This window comes from Microchirus variegatus, assembly GCF_963457635.1.
Source record: "Microchirus variegatus genome assembly, chromosome: 20".
In the NCBI taxonomy this organism is placed as follows: Eukaryota; Metazoa; Chordata; class Actinopteri; order Pleuronectiformes; family Soleidae; genus Microchirus; species Microchirus variegatus.
Window position 1 is genome coordinate 57501 of NC_139821.1, and position 24396 is coordinate 81896.

The 24396-nt window shown below is 40.3% G+C and overlaps 3 protein-coding genes and 1 long non-coding RNA gene across 5 annotated transcripts in view; 2 read left to right on the top strand and 2 right to left on the bottom strand.

The window, feature by feature from the left end:
• Positions 1-2172, top strand: part of bcl3 (BCL3 transcription coactivator) — a gene marked incomplete at both ends in the record, with an annotated part of 17153 nt that extends 14981 nt beyond the window's left edge. The window contains 5 exons of the mRNA XM_083906678.1: positions 335-423; positions 504-581; positions 859-1026; positions 1879-1978; positions 2063-2172. Of these exons, the coding sequence (XP_083762804.1) occupies positions 335-423; positions 504-581; positions 859-1026; positions 1879-1978; positions 2063-2172 (545 nt within the window). The remainder of the gene's footprint in view (positions 1-334; positions 424-503; positions 582-858; positions 1027-1878; positions 1979-2062) is intronic.
• Positions 2173-4231: 2059 nt separating this feature from the next.
• Positions 4232-13857, top strand: ddx61 (DEAD (Asp-Glu-Ala-Asp) box helicase 61). Of its 2 annotated transcripts, none has more exons than XM_083907001.1 (13): positions 4232-4399; positions 5995-6804; positions 7330-7393; positions 7496-7600; positions 8173-8302; positions 8674-8817; positions 9034-9128; positions 9207-9329; positions 9402-9530; positions 10081-10261; positions 10336-10437; positions 10543-10761; positions 11364-13857. In XM_083907001.1, the coding sequence occupies exons 2-12, from the start codon at positions 6629-6631 to the stop codon at positions 10752-10754; spliced, it is 1461 nt and encodes a 486-aa protein (XP_083763127.1). In that variant the 5' UTR covers positions 4232-4399; positions 5995-6628; the 3' UTR covers positions 10755-10761; positions 11364-13857. The 2 variants fall into 2 exon arrangements, with proteins under 2 accessions (XP_083763127.1, XP_083763128.1); XM_083907002.1 differs by having other exon boundaries at positions 4232-4391.
• Positions 13858-16016: 2159 nt separating this feature from the next.
• tomm40 (translocase of outer mitochondrial membrane 40 homolog (yeast)) lies at positions 16017-20096 on the bottom strand. The gene is made up of 9 exons (XM_083906921.1): positions 20041-20096; positions 18931-19162; positions 18675-18835; positions 18367-18468; positions 17742-17847; positions 17257-17379; positions 17085-17161; positions 16813-16915; positions 16017-16390 (listed from the first exon to the last, which is right to left on the bottom strand). The coding sequence occupies exons 2-9, from the start codon at positions 19157-19159 to the stop codon at positions 16251-16253; spliced, it is 1041 nt and encodes a 346-aa protein (XP_083763047.1). The 5' UTR covers positions 19160-19162; positions 20041-20096; the 3' UTR covers positions 16017-16250.
• A 1677-nt stretch (positions 20097-21773) lies between these two features.
• On the bottom strand, positions 21774-24071 carry LOC310942102. The gene is made up of 3 exons (XR_014593097.1): positions 23998-24071; positions 23378-23468; positions 21774-21913 (listed from the first exon to the last, which is right to left on the bottom strand). It is a non-coding gene; the product is annotated as an uncharacterized lncRNA (long non-coding RNA).
• Between the last annotated feature and the right edge of the window lie 325 nt (positions 24072-24396).

A 24396-nucleotide genomic window follows, 5' to 3' on the forward strand; every position in this document is an offset into this window, starting at 1 on the left:
GGATTTGAACCCAGATTATTTTGATCTGCATACATTTGAGATATTCAGTGTTCATAAATCTACAACATGTGAAATATAGTCTTGATATTTTTAGATCTTCTTCTTCTTCCACAGCAGATTATCTGTCTCCATCTTGCTCTCCCCCTTGTGTCCTCAAAGTCGTTTTAGTATTTTTATTATTTATTTAATAATTATTTATATATATTTTAAACTGGCTGATGCACATGACACGTGGACATAAGGAGAGTACTAGCAGTTATTTATTTTTTCAACTTAAAGCACTGATTTCCTGGCTTGAAAAAGCGATGCTTCATGGTTTGACTCTTGTTCTCAGGTCTGAGTCCTCTCCACCTGGCTGTGCTGCGAGGTCATAAGGATTTAGCCAGAATGCTGCTGGATGCAGGAGCTGACATCAATGCAATGGTTAGTTTCTGTACATGAGTCAGCAAAAGTTTCACAGCGTTAGTTGATTTATCACCTGGTGTTTTCTTTTTCTTAATCAGGACATCAAAAGTGGCCAGAGTCCTCTGATGCATGCGGTTGAGAGCAATAACGCAGACATGGTCCACTTCCTCATTGAGGTAATCAGGGTGTGGCTCATGACTCAGGGTTTTCTCTTTCCTGCTCATCTGCTGCAAACACAGATTTTCCATTTGTTTCTCTGATGAAATACCTGAAATACCTCAGTTGAAATCTCTTCCCCATCTTGAGGTCACTTGTTCAGGGTCCAATCATAGTAATAAACTCTCTGCTCATCCATGACTTTTGCTTTCATTTCACTGCTTGCTTTCTATATGAATCACATCTGTGCCATAATCTTCTCTTTGTGTGTTGTTGTTGTTGTTGTTGTTGTGGCAGAATGGCTCTGATGTCAACAGTCAGTCGTACAGTGGGAATACGGCTCTGCACGGCGCTTGTGGACGAGGTCAGGTGGACACAGTGCGACTGCTGCTGAAGAGTGGAGCTGACAGCAGCCTGAAGAATTACCACAATGACACTGCTGTCATGGTGGCCAAGAGCACCAAAGTCAGTGAGATCAGTTTATTTTGTTCTTATAAAGAATGGATGCAGACGACTGTCATGTCTATGGAAGTGTGATTCTGTGTCATCTCTTACTGACTGATGTAGTTTACATATGAACACATTCCCTTATTGGACTCTGAAGATAAACCTCGAGGTCAGGGGTCAGGAACACAAACATTTTTATTTCATCAAAATCCATCCATTACCTTTGGGTCATATTTATATTTATGCTGCTCACAAAGACAAGAAATAATAACATAAATAACAATGCAGGCTTTGAGACTTGTTTTAGTTTCCTGTGCATCAGGACCATTCAGTCAATGAATCCCAGACAGAGTTTACCAAATGAACTATGGTCAACTTCCTTGTAAACTTACTGTAACTTTATAATGGAAAGCCCCACCCACTTTTTTTCAACTAAGGTTATGTCAACAACAACAAAAGCAACGGTAAACCCACCTTACCTCAGCCCTGTTTGAGATGATGAATAAAGTTGGTGCCAAAGTCTCCATAGTGTAGATGTTAATGTGTGTATTCTTCCCTCTAGTGGCCAAACCTTAGTGGTGCATTGTTATCACCCTCACAAGCTCCAGTTTCCTCCCACAGTTCATCGTTGTTGAGATACGAGCAACAGTCACATTTTAGTTAAATGTTTTTAATTAAACATTTACTGAATCAATTTAAAGATTTGATAGTTTAGATTAGACAGAAAACAAATATCATTTGGCCCGATATTCAATAGCTTAGACCAAAACTGGTCCAAGGCCAAACAAACCAAAGGCCGCCCCCTGTGGTAGACTGTGGTAGTGATGAATGAATGCACTCGAGCTTGTAACACACTTCAATATTTTCCAGATCGCGGATGTGTTGCGAGGGAGAGGCTCTAAATACATTAGGCTTCAAGATCAACACTGTGTTTCAGTCTCACCACATGGAAGCAACTTATCAGAAAATGGTCAGGACGTGCATACAATTACACCAACATATGTAAGACCATGACATTGCAGCATGTAATCTGTATTCTTTGCCTCTGCTTTAGGGTCTTCATCTCCCAGTCAGAGTCGCGGATGTTCGCCTTTGACTACATCGCTCACTCCTCATCGTAGCACATCCCACTCTCCAAAGGCTGTGCCTGGATTTCCATTTTAACAGCTGAAGGTTATGTCATCAAAGCAACTACCTCGACGAAGCCAAACAGAAGAGAGACAGTAAAGACTCCACTGCCTTCAGAGGGCGCTGTGGAGAACGTTCATGACAGACTGACACTGTCCTCAGGGTCGCCTTACAGAAGCTAACCTTACAGAAGCTAACCTTCAGCTTCTGAAACAGACCTCCAGGCTTTCTATTGACTCTAATGTAAATCAACTGGCAGCATATTTAGATGCAGAGAGCAGAGCAGTGGTAAAATAAAGGACTGAGGTTAGGAGTTATTATGCTTAATGTCTGTGTTCACCCTTGTGGAATATAGAAAAGAAGAGACTTGATGATGGACACTCAGCTCTTAGTGTCTACAGTTTACCACCTGAAGCATCTCTTTCAGACTTGGATGTGACAGAGCAGCAGAAAATGATGCTGCTTATTATCCTGGACTTCACGACAGAAGACGATCGAGAGTCCTTGTTCTTCTTAGGCGTTGATGAATGGACAGTGGTCCAGCTCATCCAGCTGCTCTTTTCCTCACAAGCTGCTTCAGGTCTACTTTTATGTGACATTCTCTTTCACTCTTTTCATTGTAAGACTTAAACCTTCATGTTGTGATTATTAGTGCTCATGTTTGTCCTGAGCTGCTCTCATCAGGTGAACAGTTACCTGGGACAATCTCTTCATCTCTAGCACTTTCTGCTGATACTGACATGTGTTTTATTGTGTTTAATGTCCAACTTTCTTTGCTTTTTTTAAAGTTTCTTTGCAGCTGCTGGAGTAGTAATCCACTGTGGAGACAAACCCTAACACTGTCCCTCTGAACCTGACCATCTCTGACCTTATCTCCAGAACATCTAACATGTGCTGTTCCTCTGATGAACTCATTCCTGATCTGTGTCACTGCCAAAGAGAAAATCTTCACCTCTGTTACCTCCAGCTCTGCGTCCTGTCTCTAACCCACAGCATCACTGCTCTCACCACTGTCTTCTATACCTTTAGAAATGATATTCAGTGCTGTATAGGAAATGATATACTTGTGGCGCCTGTCCCACCAGTGCACAGTAGGTGCCCTTTTAACTTTCACCCCTGCCCTTCCAAATGTGTGTGCACACCACTGCAGATCACTTGACCTACATTATGCTGAAAGGTTATTGTGGAATTATGGATCAATAATGCCAAAAACATCCTGTCTACTGAGCTTCTAACAATGTTCACTGATATGTTCAATAACCTCTGTCCATGTATCTGTGTGCATTGTTCTATCACTGAAAATGACATGTAATATTTTTATATAAAAGTTGTCCAGTGACATCCAGTTTTTGTCATTTCTGAGTATGTTCAGACTGCATGTAAATCAGGTTTTTCCCTTAAAGCAGATGTTTTCATCCAGACTGTCAATAACAAGTGATAAATACAACTGTGTGACCACCGTTTCTGCTCAGGCTGCTTTGGTAAACAATGTTTACTAAACATGAACCCAATATATAATGTCAACCCACATTTGTGGCACAGCTTTCAATCATGAAATTGTGTTGAACTCCTTCAAGTGTCACTGCTGTTGGGACCGTTGTTTCAGTGTGTCTTAGACAAAAAAAGACTATTAATCTGAAATCTGATTTAAGTTAGAACATTCAGACTGAGTCACTTCTGTGGAAAGTGTCCTGCAAACCCCTGAATGAGTGTTTTATTGGATTTGGGGAAAAACCAAAAATGCTGTCCAGACTCAATACTATGGAAGTCATAATTATGAGATTAAAAAAGTCTTGATTAAAAATGTCATAATTATGGAAAAAAAAAAAAAAGTAGAAATTATGAGATGCTAAGTTTTTTTCTCATAATTATAACGTTTTATTCCATAATTATGTTATTGTTATATTACATGTTAGAAACCATCCATCCCATAATGAACCATCAATCCCAACTTCCACACTAAACCAATCAGGATGAAGAATCAATGCAAAAGCATGACCGTGTGTCTGTGTTTGAAAGCAGGCCTGTGATTGGTCAGTCGCAGTTTCCTGTCGCGCACACAACCAGCCCACATAACCAGCGCGGCCATGTTGAATTGTCAACATTCTGAAAGAAGAGACAAAAGAGAGGATTTGAAGAAGCAGCGAATGTGAAATAAACTCGAGTAAACAGCCGATATAACACCGAGCATCGACGGAGCCCGGAGAACCTGTGGTTTGTGTCGTAAATCTGGGACAACATCGTTTACCGACTGGGTAAAGAGGTACTTCTCAACCACATCTATTACAACTGCATCGTGAATGCTAAGCTAACAGCCTGCTAAGTTAGTTGGCCGGGTTTAGTTTTTAACTTTTGAAGCAACAAGTGCGGACCGAGACGAAGTAAACACTCGGTGTAAACAGACGTGTTTTCAGTGAAGACGTTTGAAAACAGACGCTTTTATTAAGCGGACTTGAGTTTAGCTAGTTAGCTGGACAGTTAAAGCCACGTTGGAATGCGTAAAGTTTTAACGCTGCTAGCAAACTTCTCACAAGTGTCGGCGGTGACTCTGTCGTAGAATGCGGGGCCGTCAGCACCAAATCCCCGGTGACTCATTTATGTTTGTGCGCAACGTGGAGAAGAAAACGAGTGGTTCACGAACTGAACTTCACGTGTCAGTTGGATTTAGAGCTCGTCACTATTGCTTTAGCTTGGTGTTAGCTTATAGCCTTAGCATCACAACAATACAGCCACACCATCGAAGCTATTAGTAGCATTTCATTAGCCGTGTTTCGTCATCTCACCTGTGTTGCAGCTAACAACTCTTGGCTAAACGATAATAAACTAAATGTTTTCTAGTGCAAGTATTAAACTTAGAAGATAGTGACTGTAAATCATCCCAGTGTGTGATATTGTTCTGTTTCCGAACCCTGTTATATGATTCTTTTTATTTTAAAGAACCTGATGCACAACATAAACTGTGACATGGTCACACGTTTAGGGTTAAAAACTAACGTTTTAATAAGCGATTAATCTGTGTATTATTTATTCATTATTAATCAAGTACTTGTTTGGCTGTAAAAATGTTGTTTACCAAACCTGGAAATGATGCTATCAAATGCCTTGTTTTGACCACAAACCTAAATTATTCCGTTTGAATGATTTCTTTGTTATGTGGAGTGAAGGAGCCAGAATGTAATCACATTTAAGAAGAATCACTCGGAGCGATTTTCAGAATAGTTTACAGTGAAGTAATCGATGGATCAAAAGAATCACTGCAGCCCTAAATGTGTTCAGTTTTTACTTTGCAGGGATCTGCTCTTCCTCAGTGATAGTTTGGCTCGATCCTAGTTCACACAGCGTTTTTTACTCCCTTCAATCCAGTTGCAGACAGGTTTTACAAGGTGTGATGAATTAGCACATGATCGCCAGTTGTCAAGCGTGAAATCTACCAAGACGTGGCCTGAGGTGATCCGTCAACAACCTCCCGATGCATCACAGACCCCCATCTTACTTCCTGTCTGTTGAGAACTTGATCAAAGTCTGCGACGTCTCAGACCACCTGAGCCAGTCAGACCACAGCAGGGTGACCATGAATACAACAGTTCTAAGTCAAGGCTGCTTACGTTCGTCATCCCCTCTCTTACTTCTAACATCGTCCAATTGCAAAAAGGCTGCAGACTGCTGAATCATGGGTATTGTTGGAGAAACCATGAAATTGGTTGAAATGACTCGCATTTGTACTGCAAATGAAGTTATTTGATGACCAAAAACAATCTCCTGCAACCCATCTGTGGGACACAGTCGCTGGCATAATATTAATTTGTTTGTATTTTTTTTAATGTGCATCGTTAACATCTTGTTCTTGTTTGTTGACAGGTGACCTGGATAGATATATTGATCGGCGAGACCCAAAGCACTTTGCAGACTGTCCTCAGGTTCTGCTGCAGAAGCAAAAGGGAATGAGAAGAATATATAACGTCAGTGGACTGTTCATGTTAAAGAAAAGACTCCTGGAGTGACATTTGAGCCAGTACCAAGCTCCAGCAAATGCTTTTCAAGACTCATTGATCACAGAAGCAAAATTGCAGCAGGCCTGAGGTCACATGTTCTAGTTGGCCATCGTGAATGCATAAATGTAGCACTTGGACTTGAAAAGCCAAGAAACACCAATAATACACAAAGTAAACGTGGGATTGTCATCACAGCAAGGATAAGAGTACGCAGTTGAATTTTCTTGGTCACATAAACGTTGATTTATTTATTCACGTGAATGTTTCTCCTTTTTGGAGACGTCTTGTAAATAGACATTCAGATGCAGACTTCTTATGTAGAGGTCTGATTGTTGGATTATATTCTCAGTACTCTTTGAAAAGAAAAGCTAGGAGAAAGTTGTTTTTTTAATTTTTCTCCTTTTTTACTTTTTTATACACGGGTGCAAAACACAAGTTAAAATAGAAGCAATTATACATTTTACACACTGTAGAGGAACAATTGCTAATGAGGTGAAACCATGGCTACAGCAAGAACAGCAAACCCAGCACCAATGATGGGATTGAACAAAGCAGCAAACGGACAGCTCAGAGGGCAGAGCAAGGCAGCAGGACAACAGGCAGGATTCCTGACAACTGCCCAACACTTCAGTGCTCCACAGAAAATGAGCAGCATTCCTCAGAACAGTGGCATCAAGTAAGAACCTCGTTATGTTAAGGTTATTTAAATGTGCTAGAAACAAAGAAATTGCCTATAAATAAGGCCACATTCTGCTATAACTAATAATTAAGCTTAAAATGTTTTTTTTGTTTTTTTTAATATCATTTTATTCATTTCAGGTCTTTTTAAATCAAGATATACAAAATTTCTTAAGGGATATTTTATTTATTCCATCTGTAATTTCAGCTGTCACAGAATCGTTTATTGACTTCATTTTACACACAAACGAGTGACTGGTGACTTAGAAAGCAGTTGTTTTCAGTCAGTTAATGAAAACTATTTGTTCAGTAAACGTCCTCCATCACCGCAGCACAGACTCTGTCTAGAATATGATAAATATGTGTGTATAATAAAATGATATTTCATATATCACAGAGTTCTGAGGTTAGGGTTAGAACACTAAAGTCTCTCCTCCACTCCATTTAATCTAGATGGAAAATGGTTTGCATTGTAAAAAACAGCTCTGTTGAAATTATCTGTTTATTTTATGTTTAAAATTAGGTTTGGGGATGACTGGAAGAAATGCCTGGAGCTTCCTCCTAAAGACACCAGGATGAGGACTTCGGTAAGTTCATTCTTAAAAGCACGACGTTGACCAACATTAATATTATGTCAGATTTGTTGTACTGAGCCATTTTCACTGATGGTATGTTTTTAATTCTCCCAGGATGTGACATCGACTAAAGGAAATGAGTTTGAAGACTACTGCCTAAAGCGGGAGCTTCTAATGGGAATCTTTGAGATGGGATGGGAGAAACCATCTCCTATCCAGGTAAATGAAGTTCACACGACATGACTTTGAGAGTTGTGTTATCGCTGTGCACACGACAATCAGAAGACTTGTTATTGAGAGGCTTTCATGTGCAGATCTGTGCAGGCCTCGTCTTTTTAACTGGATTATGAACAATGTGATTTCAACAGAACATTGTTTTAATTCTTCAGTTTAACCCTTCAAATTAAAAATGATTAATCACACAATATGAAACATCTTTAAAATTGTATCCTTAATAGAATGTTTTAATGATATTGTTTACTCGTCATCCTTCACGCAGCAAATTTCAAACTCAATTGTCTAATGTCTAATGTTAGCTAGATTTAATGACCTTCTTGTTTGTGGTAGTTGGGATTAATGTGCATTCACAAAAAAACAAGAAATCCGTCTCCCTGGGTCCACACAGTGGAAAAGTGCAAATACACAGTTATTTTAGGCTGTAAGAGAAGCTCGTTTATTACCATATGCAACATCTGGGTGTGAGATTGGCACATTTCATACTACTACTACTTTTCATAAGCCAATGCACTTTGCTCATTGTAATGATTGTGTTTTTCTGTTTGCATTCAAAGGAGGAGAGCATCCCCATTGCACTATCAGGCAGGGATATATTGGCTCGAGCCAAGAACGGCACAGGAAAAAGTGGAGCCTACCTCATTCCTCTGCTGGAGCGGATCGACCTGAAAAAGGATCACATCCAGGGTCAGTGGTTTATAGAGTAAAGCAGTTTTAACCAGAAGGTCCATGAACACACCGTGTTTGTCGTGTTGCTGTTTTACATCAACGTCCTCATGTTCTGTAAATATTTCACAATAAAATCCTTGCTGGCAAAAAGTGAATGAATTCAGTGAACCAGAGAACTTTAAAGCACATGCTAATTCAAGTGATTACAAAATTAAAACATATACTTTGAGACAAATGTAATGTGCAACATAAGGAAAAATACCATTCTTAATGTTAAAACTCTGCGAGTGAATTTGTGTTTTGAGCATCAAATATTTCTTTGAACATCCTCTGTGCATCTCATGAACCCTTGCATTTCATCAGTCCTTGCCATTTCTGTCTTCCTGCAGCTATGGTCATGGTCCCGACTAGAGAGTTGGCCCTGCAGGTCAGTCAGATCAGCATCCAGATCAGCAAACACCTCGGGGTCAAGGTCATGGCCACCACTGGAGGCACCAACCTGAGAGATGACATCATGCGTCTTGATGAGATAGGTAATTGTCATGCTGTTGATCTTTAGAGTGTAGGTTGGTTTTTATGTGTTTGTCACAGCTTGAAACACTTTGAAAAGGTTGTATAATGACGAGGGTTAGGGTTATAAAGTGACAACACATTCTTTAGGTATCAGACTTAGATTTATTTCCTCGTGAGCCTTTTTAAAAACCTTGTGTTTGAACCTGTTGTTCTCTTTGTCTCCTCCATCACATCAGTGCATGTAGTGATTGCGACACCAGGCAGGATTCTGGACCTGATAAAGAAGGGGATCGCAAAGGTGGACAAGACCCAAATGATGGTGATGGATGAGGTGGGTTTAGAATCTGAATTCACTGTTGTTAAATGTAGTTGTAAATGCTGACAGTTGTGTTTATATCACTGTCTTCAGGCAGATAAGCTGCTGTCCCAGGACTTTGTCGTCCTGATTGAAGATATTATCAGCTTCCTGCCAAAGAATCGCCAGATCCTGCTTTACTCGGCCACATTCCCCATCAGTGTGCAGAAGTTCATGGTGAGAACTCTTTGAACAAATCAAACTGCCGTTTGTCTGCACTTCATAATACTCTTGGGATTCTTTGTGCAGAGTAAACACCTACAGAAGCCGTATGAGATCAACCTGATGGAGGAACTGACCTTGAAGGGCATCACTCAGTACTACGCTTATGTGTCTGAGAGACAAAAGGTTCACTGTCTCAACACACTCTTTTCCAGGGTAAGTCTTCAGCACTTCACCAGACCAGAGGCCGTTTCACCTGGATTATAAGTAGTGTTATATTAGTAGTGTGGTAGTTGTATTAAGTAGTTTCATCTCCTGGAGTCGGTCAAACCTTGTGTAGCGAAATATTGCGAAACACTAAAGTTTAACAAAGTTAACTTATTTTTAGTTATGTCACCAATGCAGCAGCTGTTTCAAAGCTCATTTTATCCCTTAGTTAATTTTATTTTTATCTTAAATATAGAACACGTTTAGAGACCTTTGGCGAGCACTCACAGTCAGAGATGACTTCCTGTTAAAAAGGAAGCTTTTTCTTCTTCTTTTCTCTCCACTGATGCTTTCAGTGTGTTCTCATTGTGTGAGCTCTTAACTTACTAATATCGTAAAGTCTTTGCTTTTACTATTTCAAGTGTCTTGAGATGAGGTTTTGATTTGACACCATGCAAATCTACTACTATTTATCAGAGCAACAAGATGGAAAAAGTGTAAAGCCTAAATAAATTCAGGAGTTTGTTCCTTTTTTAACATCTGTTTGTTTGAATCCCAGCTTCAGATCAACCAGTCCATCATCTTTTGCAACTCCACCCAAAGAGTTGAGCTTCTGGCTAAGAAGATCACGCAGCTGGGCTACTCGTGCTTCTACATCCATGCAAAGATGATGCAGGAGTACAGGAACCGCGTCTTCCACGACTTCAGGAATGGAATGTGCAGAAACCTGGTCTGCACAGGTACGTGAAGTCAAATCTGCATTTAAAACCATGTCGTGGATAACGGAGACTAAAATCACATTTTTACCTCATAGACCTCTTCACTCGGGGAATCGACATCCAGGCAGTGAATGTGGTCATCAACTTTGACTTTCCCAAAAATGCAGAGACGTACCTGCACCGCATTGGCAGATCAGGTAAACATATGCAGATATTTCTGAAGTTCTGTGTGCAGCGTCCACTTTGAACATCTCTAACTTTAATGAAACCCGTGCTAACGCTGTTTGTACGATGTCTCTCAGGGCGTTTTGGTCACCTGGGCCTGGCCATCAACCTGATCACATCAGAGGATCGCTTCAACCTGAAAACAATCGAGGATCAGCTGATCACTGACATAAAACCCATCCCAGGCAGCATCGATAAGAGCCTCTATGTGGCAGAGTTTCACTCCGTTGATCCAGACGACGATGGAGGAGACGCAGAAGCTAAAATCAAGGATCTGGGAGCTCCGTGAATCAATGGTTCGTTTGTTCAAATCAGTTTTATTGTTGCTCACTGATTACTTAACATTTAAGATGTAATACAGCTGTATTTTCAGTTGTTCATCCAACACAAAAATATTGAGACTTAATGGTTGAGTGTGTAAGAGTTAGTGACCTCTAGTGGTGAGACTGCAGAGGGTCAGTCACCTGCTGTGGTCTTCATTCAGGAAGCTGCCTCTTAAAACACTGATATAAACGTTAGTATATTCACTTTCTACCGCCAACAAAATGTGACATGCTGGACCTTTTAAAGCGTAGTTCAGTTTGTTTATTATCTCCCTACAACAGGAAGCTTGAAACGGACATTTGGAACAAAATGTACATACATATACAATATGTTTGATTTAAAACAAGCTTTGTGAGTTTTCAGCTTCTTAAATCTGAATGTTTCTACTTGCATTAATTGAGGAAATAATCAACAGATTATGTAAATCACTATAAATTGTAACTCTACTTTTGATTTAGTATTGGATAAATAATTTATTCATCTTTACTCACCTTTGACTGTGAGTGCAGTGGCTTCACTTGTGCAGCTTTACTGAAGCTCTGATGACACCAGATATTCTGACTTTGTCTTTCAGAAGAAACATGATACCTGGCATTTTTCCCACAACACCGTCCACACATGAAGACTCCATGTGAAGATCAGTGTTCTCCACTCTCCAGTCACAACCGTCTCTTTGTATTTCCTGTTTGAACGAGCATACGTTGGTAAATTCATCTCCTCTGAAAACTGTCTCTGGAACTTTCTGCCAAAGATTGTCATGGTTCATACGACTGAACAGCAACACAATACATGTGTGCTGTTTATAAAAGGTTCATCTATTAAGATCTGCGCCTGCTCAAGTCTTTCTTAACGATACGTTTGCTGCATTTCCTGACTGGAAACTGAAGTTTTTGAAGTTCTCACTCACAGCAAAGTCCACAGAGAAAATGACTGTTTTTTTATCTGATAAGGACAGAGGAGCTGATGGTCTAGTTCTGCCTCATTTGGTAAAATGATAAAAATGATGTGATGAATTAAGTTTAGATGCTTAAGTGACAAAATAAGACATTTAAAGTGAACTGATGGAGGCAGCAGTGGATCATGGACTCCTGTGTGACGTAATAACAGTGATGTTCTCTGTGGACTTTGGTGCAGTTTGTGAGGAAAGATGAAGCCGTGGACATCATCTTCTGATGCTGTTTATCAAAGCTCTTCTTTTTCAAAGGTGCCATATAAATATGTCTAAATGCTAAGTGTCTCTGCTGGCAGCCATGATGGTTTTGTGTCTGAGCAGACTAGTGACTACCTGAACTACAGTGATGTGGCTGATATGTGCCTTTACAATATGGTTTGAGGGGAAAGTGCACTTACAGTACTTAACTTAGAGTAATTAACTTAGAGTAAACACCCAGTGACCACTTTATGACTTCAATCAGCAACGTTTGAACAAAGTTCTGGACCCAAGAGCTTCTACCTCATGGTGACATGATAGCATCACACCACTGTGGGTTAGTGTGTAACGTCATTTCAAATCTCTTAATGTTTCTCTCATTTAGGTCTTTGTCATCATACTCAGACATGTTTCATGTCTTTGTCACTAGAATGGCAGCCTGTTATCCTTAATGTGACCAGAGGGTTGCTTTGTTTTATAGATTATCTCTTCATTCTGTCGCTGAGGAAAAAACTTAAATTTCACCTTAAAAAAGACACTAAACACGAACCAAAATGTCTAAGATTACAAACTAAACACAAACCAAAGATTGAGGAGGAGAGAATTAACTTTATAATCATATTTTTGAGAGCTATCAAAGGAACAAGTTTATTGTGAAAAAAGATGTTCAAAGTGTTTTTCATGGTCATTGATGACGCTGTAAAAACACAGGTGACGACACAGTGATGACGACGGTGTCTGATCTTCTGTTTTCTTTGAAGATCTCAAACTGTTTGAGACCAAAATGTGAGCAGTGATCACAAATCAAGTGAAAAGTCGAGGCTCATTTTCCCACAGACTTCCCTTCAAATGTGAGACGACCACGCTGTAGTTCCTGGGCTTCACTTGTGGTGGAACATTCCCATGATATACGTTTCTATGGGCACAACTCTTTAGGTTTTGTTGAATGACTTGAGTGAATATAAATTGGACTCAACATTATTTTTTATTGTTGTCATCAACATAATTTGTGTTTCCCGCTTCACCACAAAGTGCCTTGTCTTGTGTTGGACGTCTACTTGTCCCCATGATGTAATGTTGCGTCATCCCACAGGTCCTTTCTTGGAATCCTCCCAAAGTTTGTGAAATTGATTTAAAAGTTTTTGAAAATCCTCTAAATAGACATGGCTCATTGAAAGTTGATGGGTAAATGTCTCCCCTGTAATGTAATACTCTGTCGTTGGTGAGATTTCATGTAATGTTAAGGGTTAGGACAAAGAACTGGAGGACAATCCTTTGTCCAGATGCAGAGTTTGCTGCAAATCTAAACTCAAATCACTGGACGCCGTGAGCAAAGCGGCTCTTGACAGTTGTGGTTAGGGTTAACCCAAACCCAAACCCTAACCCTCCCATCTTAAACTGAGTCGGCTCATTCAGTCCTTGAGTTTGAGAGAATTGGTCCTGGAAAAGTTGTGTGAACCCTGTAGCTGAGATGTCTGTGTCTTAAAAAACAAGCTGAAATACTCCATTTGCGCCATTTGAATTAAAAAAGTAGAAAAGAACAGGAAACGGACTCCTGCTGCGAGGCTGCAGTACCACTGATGGAGGAAGAGGGAGACAGAGAGCAGGACTGTAGCTAACCCTTCTATAACGAGTGATCTGGTACCGGAGCGTTGACGTTTATATTCTGTACAAACTCTTGTTTGTTGTGAACGTTCTCCATGTTCTTTGGTCCAAACTATCCCCATCGTCACTTATCTTTAAAGTGATGATATACAGACAAACCTAATGGTAGATTCCGTTTCCTCCTAAATGTAACAGTTCATCATTAATGTATCGTTACACAGGAAACGCTTGAATCAACACATGTATCGTTACACAGGAAACACTTGAGACAGGTTTTTTCATCATGGCTTAACTTTGTGGAGAAACGAGTTCCTTCACGACTCAACGATCTGATTTGTTTTGTTAAAACACAGACGAGACTTTTGTGAATGTATGTCGATGCCAGATCCTTCAATGAAATAAAGTCTGACTGACTGACACTTCCTGTTTCCTTCCTCTTATTGTTTTTCTACTAAAACTGAATTGATCTTTTTATTATTTAATAAGTTCATTGTCAATGTAGTTTTTCCAATGATTGGACAGATTATTCCAAGCATTTCTATTCTGTCGAACTTTGCTGCAGTTTATGTCTCTAATCTGGTTTATGTCCGTCTCCTGGTGTAATCTGCTTTATGTCTGTGAGGAAAATGAATTACCCTTAAATATGATTTGTTATAAACGTAGAGCTGTTGTTGGTGAGTTAGTTCAGTTGTTTGAGGAACGTGTTCCTGTACAGACGGCTGTTGGGTTCACTCCAGTAAAAAAAACAATCAGAACCTTGGTGTAAATAATATAATAATAATAATATTCGTCTTTTATTATTATTGGTGCATGAAACACCAACCAAAGACAGTTCCTGTTGCTGCTAATAAACAGCAGTAAAGTGAGAAGCCTTTATTCCAGTTCTCAAAGTTCTTCCTGTGAAAACATCGTCAGTTCACTTCATTAGTGTTTATCACTGAAGCTCAAACACTAAACCCCAAAATTATTGTTTTCTATAAATTCAAGAGAAATAAAACTTTTTACACTGGTTTTGGACACAAGCGAAAAATAAACGGCTAAAAGCTCAATAATTAGCTAATATCTGGCTACAGGAAGTGCAGGGGGCGGTGTTCGCTGTTTACATCCCACTAAAAAGCAGAGAAGAAGAAGAGCGCACGAATTATGGCGGAAACAGACGAAGAGTCTCGAAAACTCCGAGCTAAAGTTTCCAAAGTTTGGGAACATATTAGTGAAAATAAAGCAGCGTTAAAACACGTTAAATGCTCCTTCCACGTTAGCACTACGGCGATTCACGAACACCGGAGCCGTTGAGTCATGACGTACAACAGAGAAGTGAGTTCACAAATAACGTTGATACTTCGTAGATATTATAATATATAATTATAATATGAATTAACCATCAGACTGTGATGAAAGTACATGATACGTCTGTGTCGTACGTCATGGAAGAAGCTAGCTTAGCCGACGCTAGTTGACGTACGTTAATGCGTACTTTACGACAGTTATCTGTGAATTACAGGCGGAGCAGCTTTGACCTGTAAATACTAGCGTTTATAATGAAGTGGAATTAAACCTTTTTCACTGATAAACTGTGTGATTTGGAGCAGATTAACTCATCATTTGTTTCAGGTGTTTAACTGTGATAAATGTGGTGTTATTAAAGCACACGTATGGAGGTTAAACACACGTCCAAAACAGGTGCTAACCAAGATAATCATGATTAATCGACTAATTGAAGTTTTTCATTCACTCCAAACTTGTTTCTTCTGCTCGATGACGTACTTTAGAATGTGCAGTTTTATTTTATCGGTGTTCTCTCTGTCTTTATGGGTTAGTCCAAGTTTATGGTTTCGTCTTAGTTTAACTGTCACAGAGGTGCCCTCTGGTGGTCATAGATGACATGGCGTGTATATTTTTGATAGAATTGGCTTCGAAAAACAGGTCCAACCAAACTACTAAAAAATAGGTAGTTATTTGGTTCGTTAGCTTTAGTGATGGACCCTCCATCTTCTTCTTCTTATACTTTAGTTAATGTTATAAATGAAGATGGATCAACACAGACTCCAGTGTGTGATATGAGGGTCGACCATGAACAGGTAAAATGAGGTTATTTATTTATATTTTTATATTTAGCGGTAAGCAAACCTTCATTACTGCCACCTGAACATCTTCTGCAGCTGGATGTATGAGGATGTCGAGGGTCGCCTCAGCATCCTTTGCTGAGATAATTGGGACGCGGCCCATGGTGCTGTGACGCTAACCCGTTATTTTAACGACGTCCAGATGACAAATCCACACGACGTGATCCAGACCCTCATAAAAAACAATACAATACAATTTCTACAAAATGAAAAGATTTCACAAACTTTCCTCACAAGATTTAAAGATAATTCTCGATAGTTCTTCAAAGTAATGACAACATCCAATTTTAGAAAAAGTCATGACATTTATTTCAATCCATCGTACATGATCACCATATATTACAGCTAACCACTTGACTTTCACATGTTTCTCATGCATCAGCTGACGTCCTCTGGGTAAAATCCACTACGACATTAGTGCGTAGACATGATGGCTTTGGCGAGCTTTGTCTTTGTCTCTCTCGTCTGCCTCAAACAAAGAGAGTCTGTCCATCCAATTTGTAAAACATAGTCCAGGGATTTTCTGTGCCGGTCCAAGCTGTGGTCAGTGATGTGGTCCAGGCAGACCTCTGACCTCTGACCTCTAACCGATGGTGACACCAAAACCACACTGGAACTTGTTTTTACGGTGGTTAAGGAACGCCCCGAGGGCCAGGGTGAGCGGCAATGGCAAGAGTTTCTTTTCAAGGGTAGCACCGACAACCCAATTACTGTCAACCGTCCCTGTGGAGAGACAAAGGGATGGTAATACACTTCAGAATTACTATTATTATTGTTATTATTATTATAAATTTATTTTGAAGTGTGGCTGTATGAGGCATTGACACAAATTGGCCTTTCCATTATACAGCTCTAGCACTGCTTGACTTGGTTGTTTAACATTACTTCAAAGTAACGTGGGCCGAGTCACAATAACACAGCTGAGCGAAATCAAAATTCTAGTAGAGCTATAAAGGTATAATGGAAAAGCACCAATGAGCATCAATCATGTCAGTACCATTTACAACCACACGGTGTGTACAAGTCTCTTTGCGACATTTCATGTTGCAGCTGAACATCCTTATGCTCTCCCTTCCCTTGCAATTGTGTTGGAGAATCTATGTAACCTTCAGTAAGCCTTCAGTTAGCCTTCAGTTAGCCTTTACCTTTAAAGAGCAGGTTAGCTTTTGGAAGGTCCAGCTGATAACCGAAGGATGTTGTGGTGTCCTGCATCCTTGTGTTGGCTTCAAATTCAACTCCTACCTGCAGCTGTATGAGGAGAACGGCCTCGTTAACACATAACACATGAAAATATAAAGTATCCACGTCAATGTATACAAGGATTATTTTAATATGCAAATGTAAGAATTAGATCCAAAAAGCTGTCTTTGAGATCTCATTCCAGAAAAGCATCAGTGTTGACAGTTGTTACTGTTACCTGATCGTTGGCTCTGTGATAATATGTAGCGTGAGCTCCTGCGCCTCCTAATGTCAAAGTTGCAACAAAGTTTTCACCTGAAGAGAAAACAATGAGAAGAAAGATCATTAGACTCTTGATAAATGCACCAGACTGCAGTAGTTTCAGTCCAGTCAGTGTTGTGTTTTCTTACCTGTGTATCTGCCCAGAAGAGAAGTGACAGTTCCTTCCTCTCCAGGTCTTCTGTGATAAACCAGTTCACCTCCCAGAGCCAGAGCTGCTGTGATAGACTGGAGATAGTGGGTCACCACGATGCCTGAAGGACACGACGAGAAAAAGCTTCATTGGTAAACATAGTCCTCTATATATATATATATATATATATATATTTATATATATGCACACACATGTGATGATGAATGTGTCCTCCTTCCTGCAGCGGTGAGCAGGATTCAGCCTAACATGAACTCTCACTAGTGTCATCTGTGGTTATGCAAATAGGAAGAAAACACCAGGCCTCACAACTAAATCTTTGAAATTACAATGACCTCCTAACTTTTACCCAGAGCTCAGTGTTTTCATTATTATAGTTCAGCTACAAGTCTTGACTGTTTTGACTTGAATGTTAAAGGATCTTGTCGTATTCTTTTTTTACCCATATCAGACACCCCTTCATACCAGATCCAAGCAGTACGTCTGGATTTCCGAGCGTCACAGTGGAGGTGAAGTCTGCTCCACGATATTCCATGTCACACTGCCAATTGACAAACTTGTGCTGCTGAGTCTGCAACAAACACACACAAGTCAAACATAGGAGTTAAACTGGTCTGAGGATGACCTCATCTACAACTTCTATTTTATTCCATTCTGAATGACCAAAAATCTCAACAATATTTTTTAAGTTCAAAGGTCAAATCGCTGAGCCTAACTGAACACCAGCCACCTCCTGAGCAGACCAGAGGTCATGTGAGTTTGACAGCCCTGTATAAGGCATCCAGTCAACCACATGATCTGTAACGGTACGATCTGTAACGGTACGATCTGTAGAGTACGATCTGTAGAGTACGATCTGTAGAGTACGATCTGTAGATTACGATCTGTAGATTACGATCTGTACGGTACGATCTGTACGGTACGATCTGTACGGTACGATCTGTACGGTACGATCTGTAGAGTACGATCTGTAGAGTACGATCTGTACGGTACGATCTGTAGAGTACGATCTGTAGAGTACGATCTGTAGAGTACGCCTCAGTGGGTGGACAGGACACTTTAAAATAAGACAAAGACAAAGAGGTGGTACCTGGATTGCTATTTTGGAGCGCACAGCACTTGTAAGCTGGTGGATGACCTGAGCATTGAGACTCCCAGTGTTGTCCATGTCTCCGACCATGACTGGGAAAGACTAGAGGGAACAAAGAACACCACCGTTAGTGTGAAGGTGAAGTGTGGGTTACCTTTAAATCTCTGAGGTTTGAGTGTAGCATGTTTTGTGTTTTTGTGTCAGTGTGAACATTGTTGAGCTTCACTGTGCTAATGTGTTCACTGCTTATTTTCTCTGATTACAGGCACGTGTGATGGAAATGACCCTGAATACCTTCTAAACATTACCTCTGCTGGTCCAGTCTGTTTGCTGCCAACGTATGTGGAACCAAACCGATAACCAGATTCACCCTGGGTACTGAGGGTGATGGTATGGCTGACTTGGAAGTGGTTACTGAGGCCCTTGTTGACCAATAGCCTGACCCCTTCCATCTGCAGAGGGAACACCTCTAAAGCAGGAAAAACGCAAGAGTGAGGATCATTTTACAGACACTTCTAAATCATACTCTGCTGCTCGTCCCAATACAAAAGCTCATTTTCTGACCTTTACATTTGCGGTGGCACTCCTCATATGTCCCTGGGTTTGGAAGTGAGGAATCTGCTTGTGATGTTTGCTGGTCTGATCCAGATGATGGAGGGACAGAAGACACAGAGGGCATGGTGAACCCTGCAGGGACCGACACCAGTCCTGGGACTCCTGGACTACCTCCAGCTGGACCAGGACCTGGACTTGGACCTGGGCTGGGGGAGGCGGCTGCCAACACACTCCCCATACTCTGATAGAAAGAAAGTAGATGAATACATTTATTACACTTGTTCCTTACTTTTAAGAATCACTGATGTCCTGTTATTATTGAATGAATCATCCAAAAGGCAAAGAAAGGTCAACCATAGTCATTACTGTGAGTTAATGTGTGTTTCTTTGTTATTACCTCATCAGTGTGTCTAATATTTAGTCCTTCTTACAGTACAAGTACAAGTACAAGTGTACAAACTGAAGATTAGACACACACAATATAAACGCTGGATTTATACTTGGTTCATTCCAGCGATGACATCGCTTCTGCACAAGGACAACACACTTCTGTTGTGTTTTAATTTGATTTATCAAGTGTTTTTGGAGTAAACACCACATACATATAATGCACTTATATTGTCTTTATTATATATAAATACACTGTAAATCGCAGCTTAGGGCGACTGACTGTAAAGTTATATTTATTAAACCAGCAAAGTGTCATTAAAGAAACACAGTTATTACACAGTGAAGCTGAAACACCTGAGCTGACGTCAATAACCACAACAACAACACAGAACCCGACAGAACCCTGAGGCCCGAACTCTTGTCACTGGTGAGTCACTTCATAATATCACACTAAAACATGTCGTAGGAACAAAAGTCAATATAAAAGTAACTTCCGGTCTGTGACAGAGGGAACGAGCAGTAACACTATTGATCCTGAGAAGGCTAATGCGAGCTAGCATGGTTGGTTGCCTGGTGAGCTAGCTAGCTGATAGCTAGGTAGCCATGTGGAGTCGACCACGAGATCTTTGAAGCAACACATTAAGAACACGTTCGTGGTTTAAATGTGAAGTCTGTCAATGATCATCTTTTTATTAAAGTCCTCGGGTCATTTTACGGTGAATTACTCACGCTAACGATGTGAGGTCTCGTCAAACACCGGTAAAGTTCACCACAGCGTCCGTGACATGGATGTATAATATGAACTGGATAGAGCTCCGCCCCTTCGCTTCCGCTCATTCCTATGAAGCTGCTCACCCAGCGCATATGCCAAAAAAGTTTTTGACTTCCGCGTTTATTTCCGGGTTATGGGGCCCATAGAGCGTGCGCAGTAGTGTCCCTAACATCATTCCTCTCGGCTATGTGAACGAGCCGTCCGCGTTATCGACTTGCTTGGCGCGTTACATAGTATACATGTATAATTATTATTAGGAACAATAACAACGTGTTAAAGTAGGTTTTTAACTCCCGATTATTTCACTCAACACGTTTATATTCAACTATAATTCGCATGTTCATCACATTTAACAGTAACTTTATGAACCGATAGTGACGATAAGACAAACATCCTCCCCGGGAATCAGTGGTGAAGTGACCGCAGGTCTCAGTGCATCACACGGCCACAGCTCCACAGTCCACACCGTCATCAGTGTCACGATGTCCGGGACTGAACACAGTGATAATGTGCAGCATGTCAGTCTCGTCTCCTCAATGAATCCACACAACAGCTCGTTAATACATCGATAATACGTTTGAAAATAAATGTTAATGAGCAACGAATAAACTACTAAAACCTGCTTTGTCATAATATTTTAAAAATGTAAACGAAACCCCCTCATTGTCTTCATTTATTCACATTTCTCATGAAGTTTTCATATCGTACGGTTCACTGACAGCAGCGCTGTTCCCGAGACGCCACATGACCGCGCATTGCTGTGCTCGTACACAGCTGTGACGTCACTCTGAGAAATACGATTTGTCTGGGCTTTTTATAGCCTTTAGGAATGTTTTTCAAACATGAAACTCCATGAATTAAAAAAACATAATATAAAGATTTATAAAAGCCCGTGTCCATGTCTCGAGGTGTCCTGTGGACACTTCTACAGGCGTCTCTTTTACTATTGCGGTCAATGGGAAAATTGCTTTTTGGGCTCCATGTGATTTTTTGTTGCAGTACCCACAGTGGCCACCATGCAAAAATTGTCTTCAAGGCAGAGGGGGCGGAGCTCTATCCAGTTCATATTATACATCCATGGTCCGTGACCGGAGTTGACAAGTTCCTGCCCATTTCCGGTGTTCTGTGTTCCGGTTGGCTCATGGGTCATGTGACCTCATGTCAGTTCAACTGCTACTGGGTAAAATAGAAGTGGAATCGCCCACTTCTGGTGACGTAGCGTGTTTTTCATTGGTTCTCAACATTCGTTTCGTTCAGTCTGAAAGTGAATGACATTCCAAGGGTACAGCGAACATTTCATGTCTTTAATTTACTTTTAATAAGACTAATAAATAATATATATAATATAATAATATATAGTAAATGAATATAATATATAATATAAATGTGTGGGCGGAAAAAGGCTCAAGAAAACAAAATAACACCATTATAACCAACTAATACAAGTGTCAGAGGAATATTTTGTGTTTTAATACACTGTGATTCTTTATTTGTTTACTTTTTACTCTTTGTTTTTATAAAAAATAATATCGTGTTTCCATCTATTATTTACTACTTTTACCAAAGCACTTTGAATTGACCTCTCTGTAACATGGAGTAGGAAAAGATAATATATATATATATTATATATATATGTCATTTTTAATTTCTCACCACAGGACGTGACTAAAAGACAAAGAAAGAAGCAAAGTAATGCTCAGGTATTTTTATTCCATGTGAAGTGAAATCATCAGTAGAATTGATTTGAGTGAAGAGACGACTCTTCATCTTCTGTCAGATCATCCCTTGAATAAGCTGGACAACGAAAGTTTGGTCTCAATCCCGCAACATCTGTTTTTCAAAGAAAGAAAAAAGGTTATTGTCACCATTAAACCATTAGACTCTTCTGGTTAGAGCTAATGTATTATAACACTTGTGAGATGGAGGGCTTATGTTCCCCGCTTTGTATGTGACCGGGGAACATAGAACCCTTTTTTAGAAAAAGGGTTCTATGTTCCCCGCTGTTCCAGGTCTGTCTACAATCTGACTATATAAATGTTGAATCCAAATGTTTATTAATAATAATAATAATAATAATAATAATAATATATTAATAAAAGTATTGTTCATGTTTTCTCATTTTTATCTGTGGGTTCTCATGTTCGTTTGTGGACGACCAGAGGATTCACAGATTGTATTTGTCTTGCTGAGCTCTTAACCAGTTTGTCCAGTCTGGAGACTTCACGCACCAACGCACGGCGCAGAAATTATTTTCCAGACTGGTAAAAATAATGTGGAAGAGGTGTAGCTGCATGCAGGGAAACATATCAACAATATATAATATCAAAAGAAAACAAATGTGTTTTATATATAGCCAGTATTTAGGAGCAAACTAGTGACTATAGACAAATATGTGACAAATAACTGTGCTGTTGATGTAAAGTGCCGAAGTGAGCGCGCGTCGGCAATCCTGCGATCCTGCGTCGGTATGATGGACAGATCCATTATTAAATGACATATCAAACAAAGAAAACTATGGATCAATGGATCAATGAAAAGTGCTGCTCTCCTCCTGCCTCACTGAGAACTGAGCGATTACACAAAGGTTTACTTTATAGAAAGACTTTCACATTGCAAGATCGAATAAGTCACAACAACATTAACCTAATGGAGCATGAAGAAAAATGATGTTGAATATCTGCTCCCTATCTGATGCCGAGGCTGTTTGTGGTTGGCTGAGAGAGAGATTATAGCGCAAATTAATAAGTAAATAAATACATAAAGCGGATCATCACAACTGCTTTTTAGTCCCAGTCCGTCCCTGGGTTCATCTGTGTTCATTCAGTCAGGCCGAGTATCCATTACGCGTGCCATTACGCGTGCCAACAGCCTTTGATCTGACATCAGATGCGACGGGACAATCGATATAGATGTAATTCTATGTGCTGATTCAGATAGTTACAATAAATCGTGGCTGTTGTGATTCTGAATTGCAGTTAAATGTGTCTGGAACTGTGGAAACCCGCCTGTGAGGTTTGGTGACGTGCGCACTGAGCAGCGGTTCAGCCAAACTATCACTGCGCCGTCTGCGCTTCGACCCGTGAAAGAAAAGCGAGGAATAAAGGACCTTTTTTTTAAATAAGGGTTCTATGTTCCCCTGTCACATACAAAGTGGGGAACATAGAGACCTTTTTTGGGAAAAACGGGGAACATCGGACCCGGGGAACATATAGGAACGACCCCGTGAGATGGCACAAAAACATGTATTTTATTCGACATAATGAACTAATATAATACAAATATGATTCCACTCACTGTGTTCCGTCACTGCAGACGCCGTGGACTGAGCTGGATCCACAGTCATGACTACACACTCCTACACAATCCTCAGCCTCGTTCTCTGCAACTGACAAAATACAAACATTAGTCCTAAAATGTCTGATCATACGTACAAATACAATAGAGTGGTGTATCTGAGAACATCTGAGAACATCTGAGAACATTAGAGAACACCAGAGAACATCTGAGAACATTAGAGAACATCAGAGAACATCAGAGAACATTAGAGAACATCAGAGAACATCAGTGAACATCAGAGAACATCTGAGAACATTAGAGAACATCAGAGAACATCAGAGAACATCAGTGAACATCAGAGAACATCACAGAACATCAGTGAACATCAGAGAACATCTGAGAACATTAGAGAACATCTGAGAACATTAGAGAACATCAGTGAAGATTAGAGAACATCAGAGAACATCAGTGAACATCAGAGAACATCAGTGAACATCTGAGAACATTAGAGAACGTCAGTGAAGATTAGAGAACATCAGAGAACATCAGAGAACATCAGAGAACATCTTAGAACATTAGAGAACATCAGTGAAGATCAGTGAAGATTAGAGAACATCAGAGAACATCAGAGAACTTACCATGAAGCAGCAGCAGAACGACCAGAACCAGAACCAGAACAGCTCCACGATACACAGCCATGGTTGTGTCAAAGTGTTGTTTGAACACACAACAGTGTGTGTCTCTGTTAAATGAACCAAGGAACAAGAGGGGCGGAGTTAAAGAGCTGAGAGGAGGAGGGGCCTGTTTTAACCACAGTCATTTTGAAATCATCAAGACATATGTCCTCCTCTGTCCTCTGTCCTCCTCTGTCCTCTGTCCTCCTCTGTCCTCCTCTGTCCTCTGTCCTCCTCTGTCCTCTGTCCTCCTCTGTCCTCTGTCCTCCTCTGTCCTCCACGTCTCCTCTGTCCTCCTCTGTCCTCCACGTCTCCTCTGTCCTCCTCTGTCCTCCTCTGTCCTCTGTCCTCCTCTGTCCTCCA

Bases quoted from the DNA above. Each gene is read 5' to 3' on its own strand.
- ddx61 (XM_083907001.1), top strand. From the start codon at position 6,629: ATGGCTACAGCAAGAACAGCAAACCCAGCACCAATGATGGGATTGAAC. The intron at 7,601-8,172 runs GTAAATGAAGTT...TTGCATTCAAAG, and splicing joins AGAAACCATCTCCTATCCAG to GAGGAGAGCATCCCCATTGC. The intron at 8,303-8,673 runs GTCAGTGGTTTA...GTCTTCCTGCAG, and splicing joins GAAAAAGGATCACATCCAGG to CTATGGTCATGGTCCCGACT.
- tomm40 (XM_083906921.1), bottom strand. From the start codon at position 19,159: ATGGGGAGTGTGTTGGCAGCCGCCTCCCCCAGCCCAGGTCCAAGTCCA. The intron at 17,848-18,366 runs GTACCACCTCTT...TGTTTGTTGCAG, and splicing joins GCTCCAAAATAGCAATCCAG to ACTCAGCAGCACAAGTTTGT. The intron at 16,916-17,084 runs GTAACAGTAACA...CTCCTCATACAG, and splicing joins ATCACAGAGCCAACGATCAG to CTGCAGGTAGGAGTTGAATT.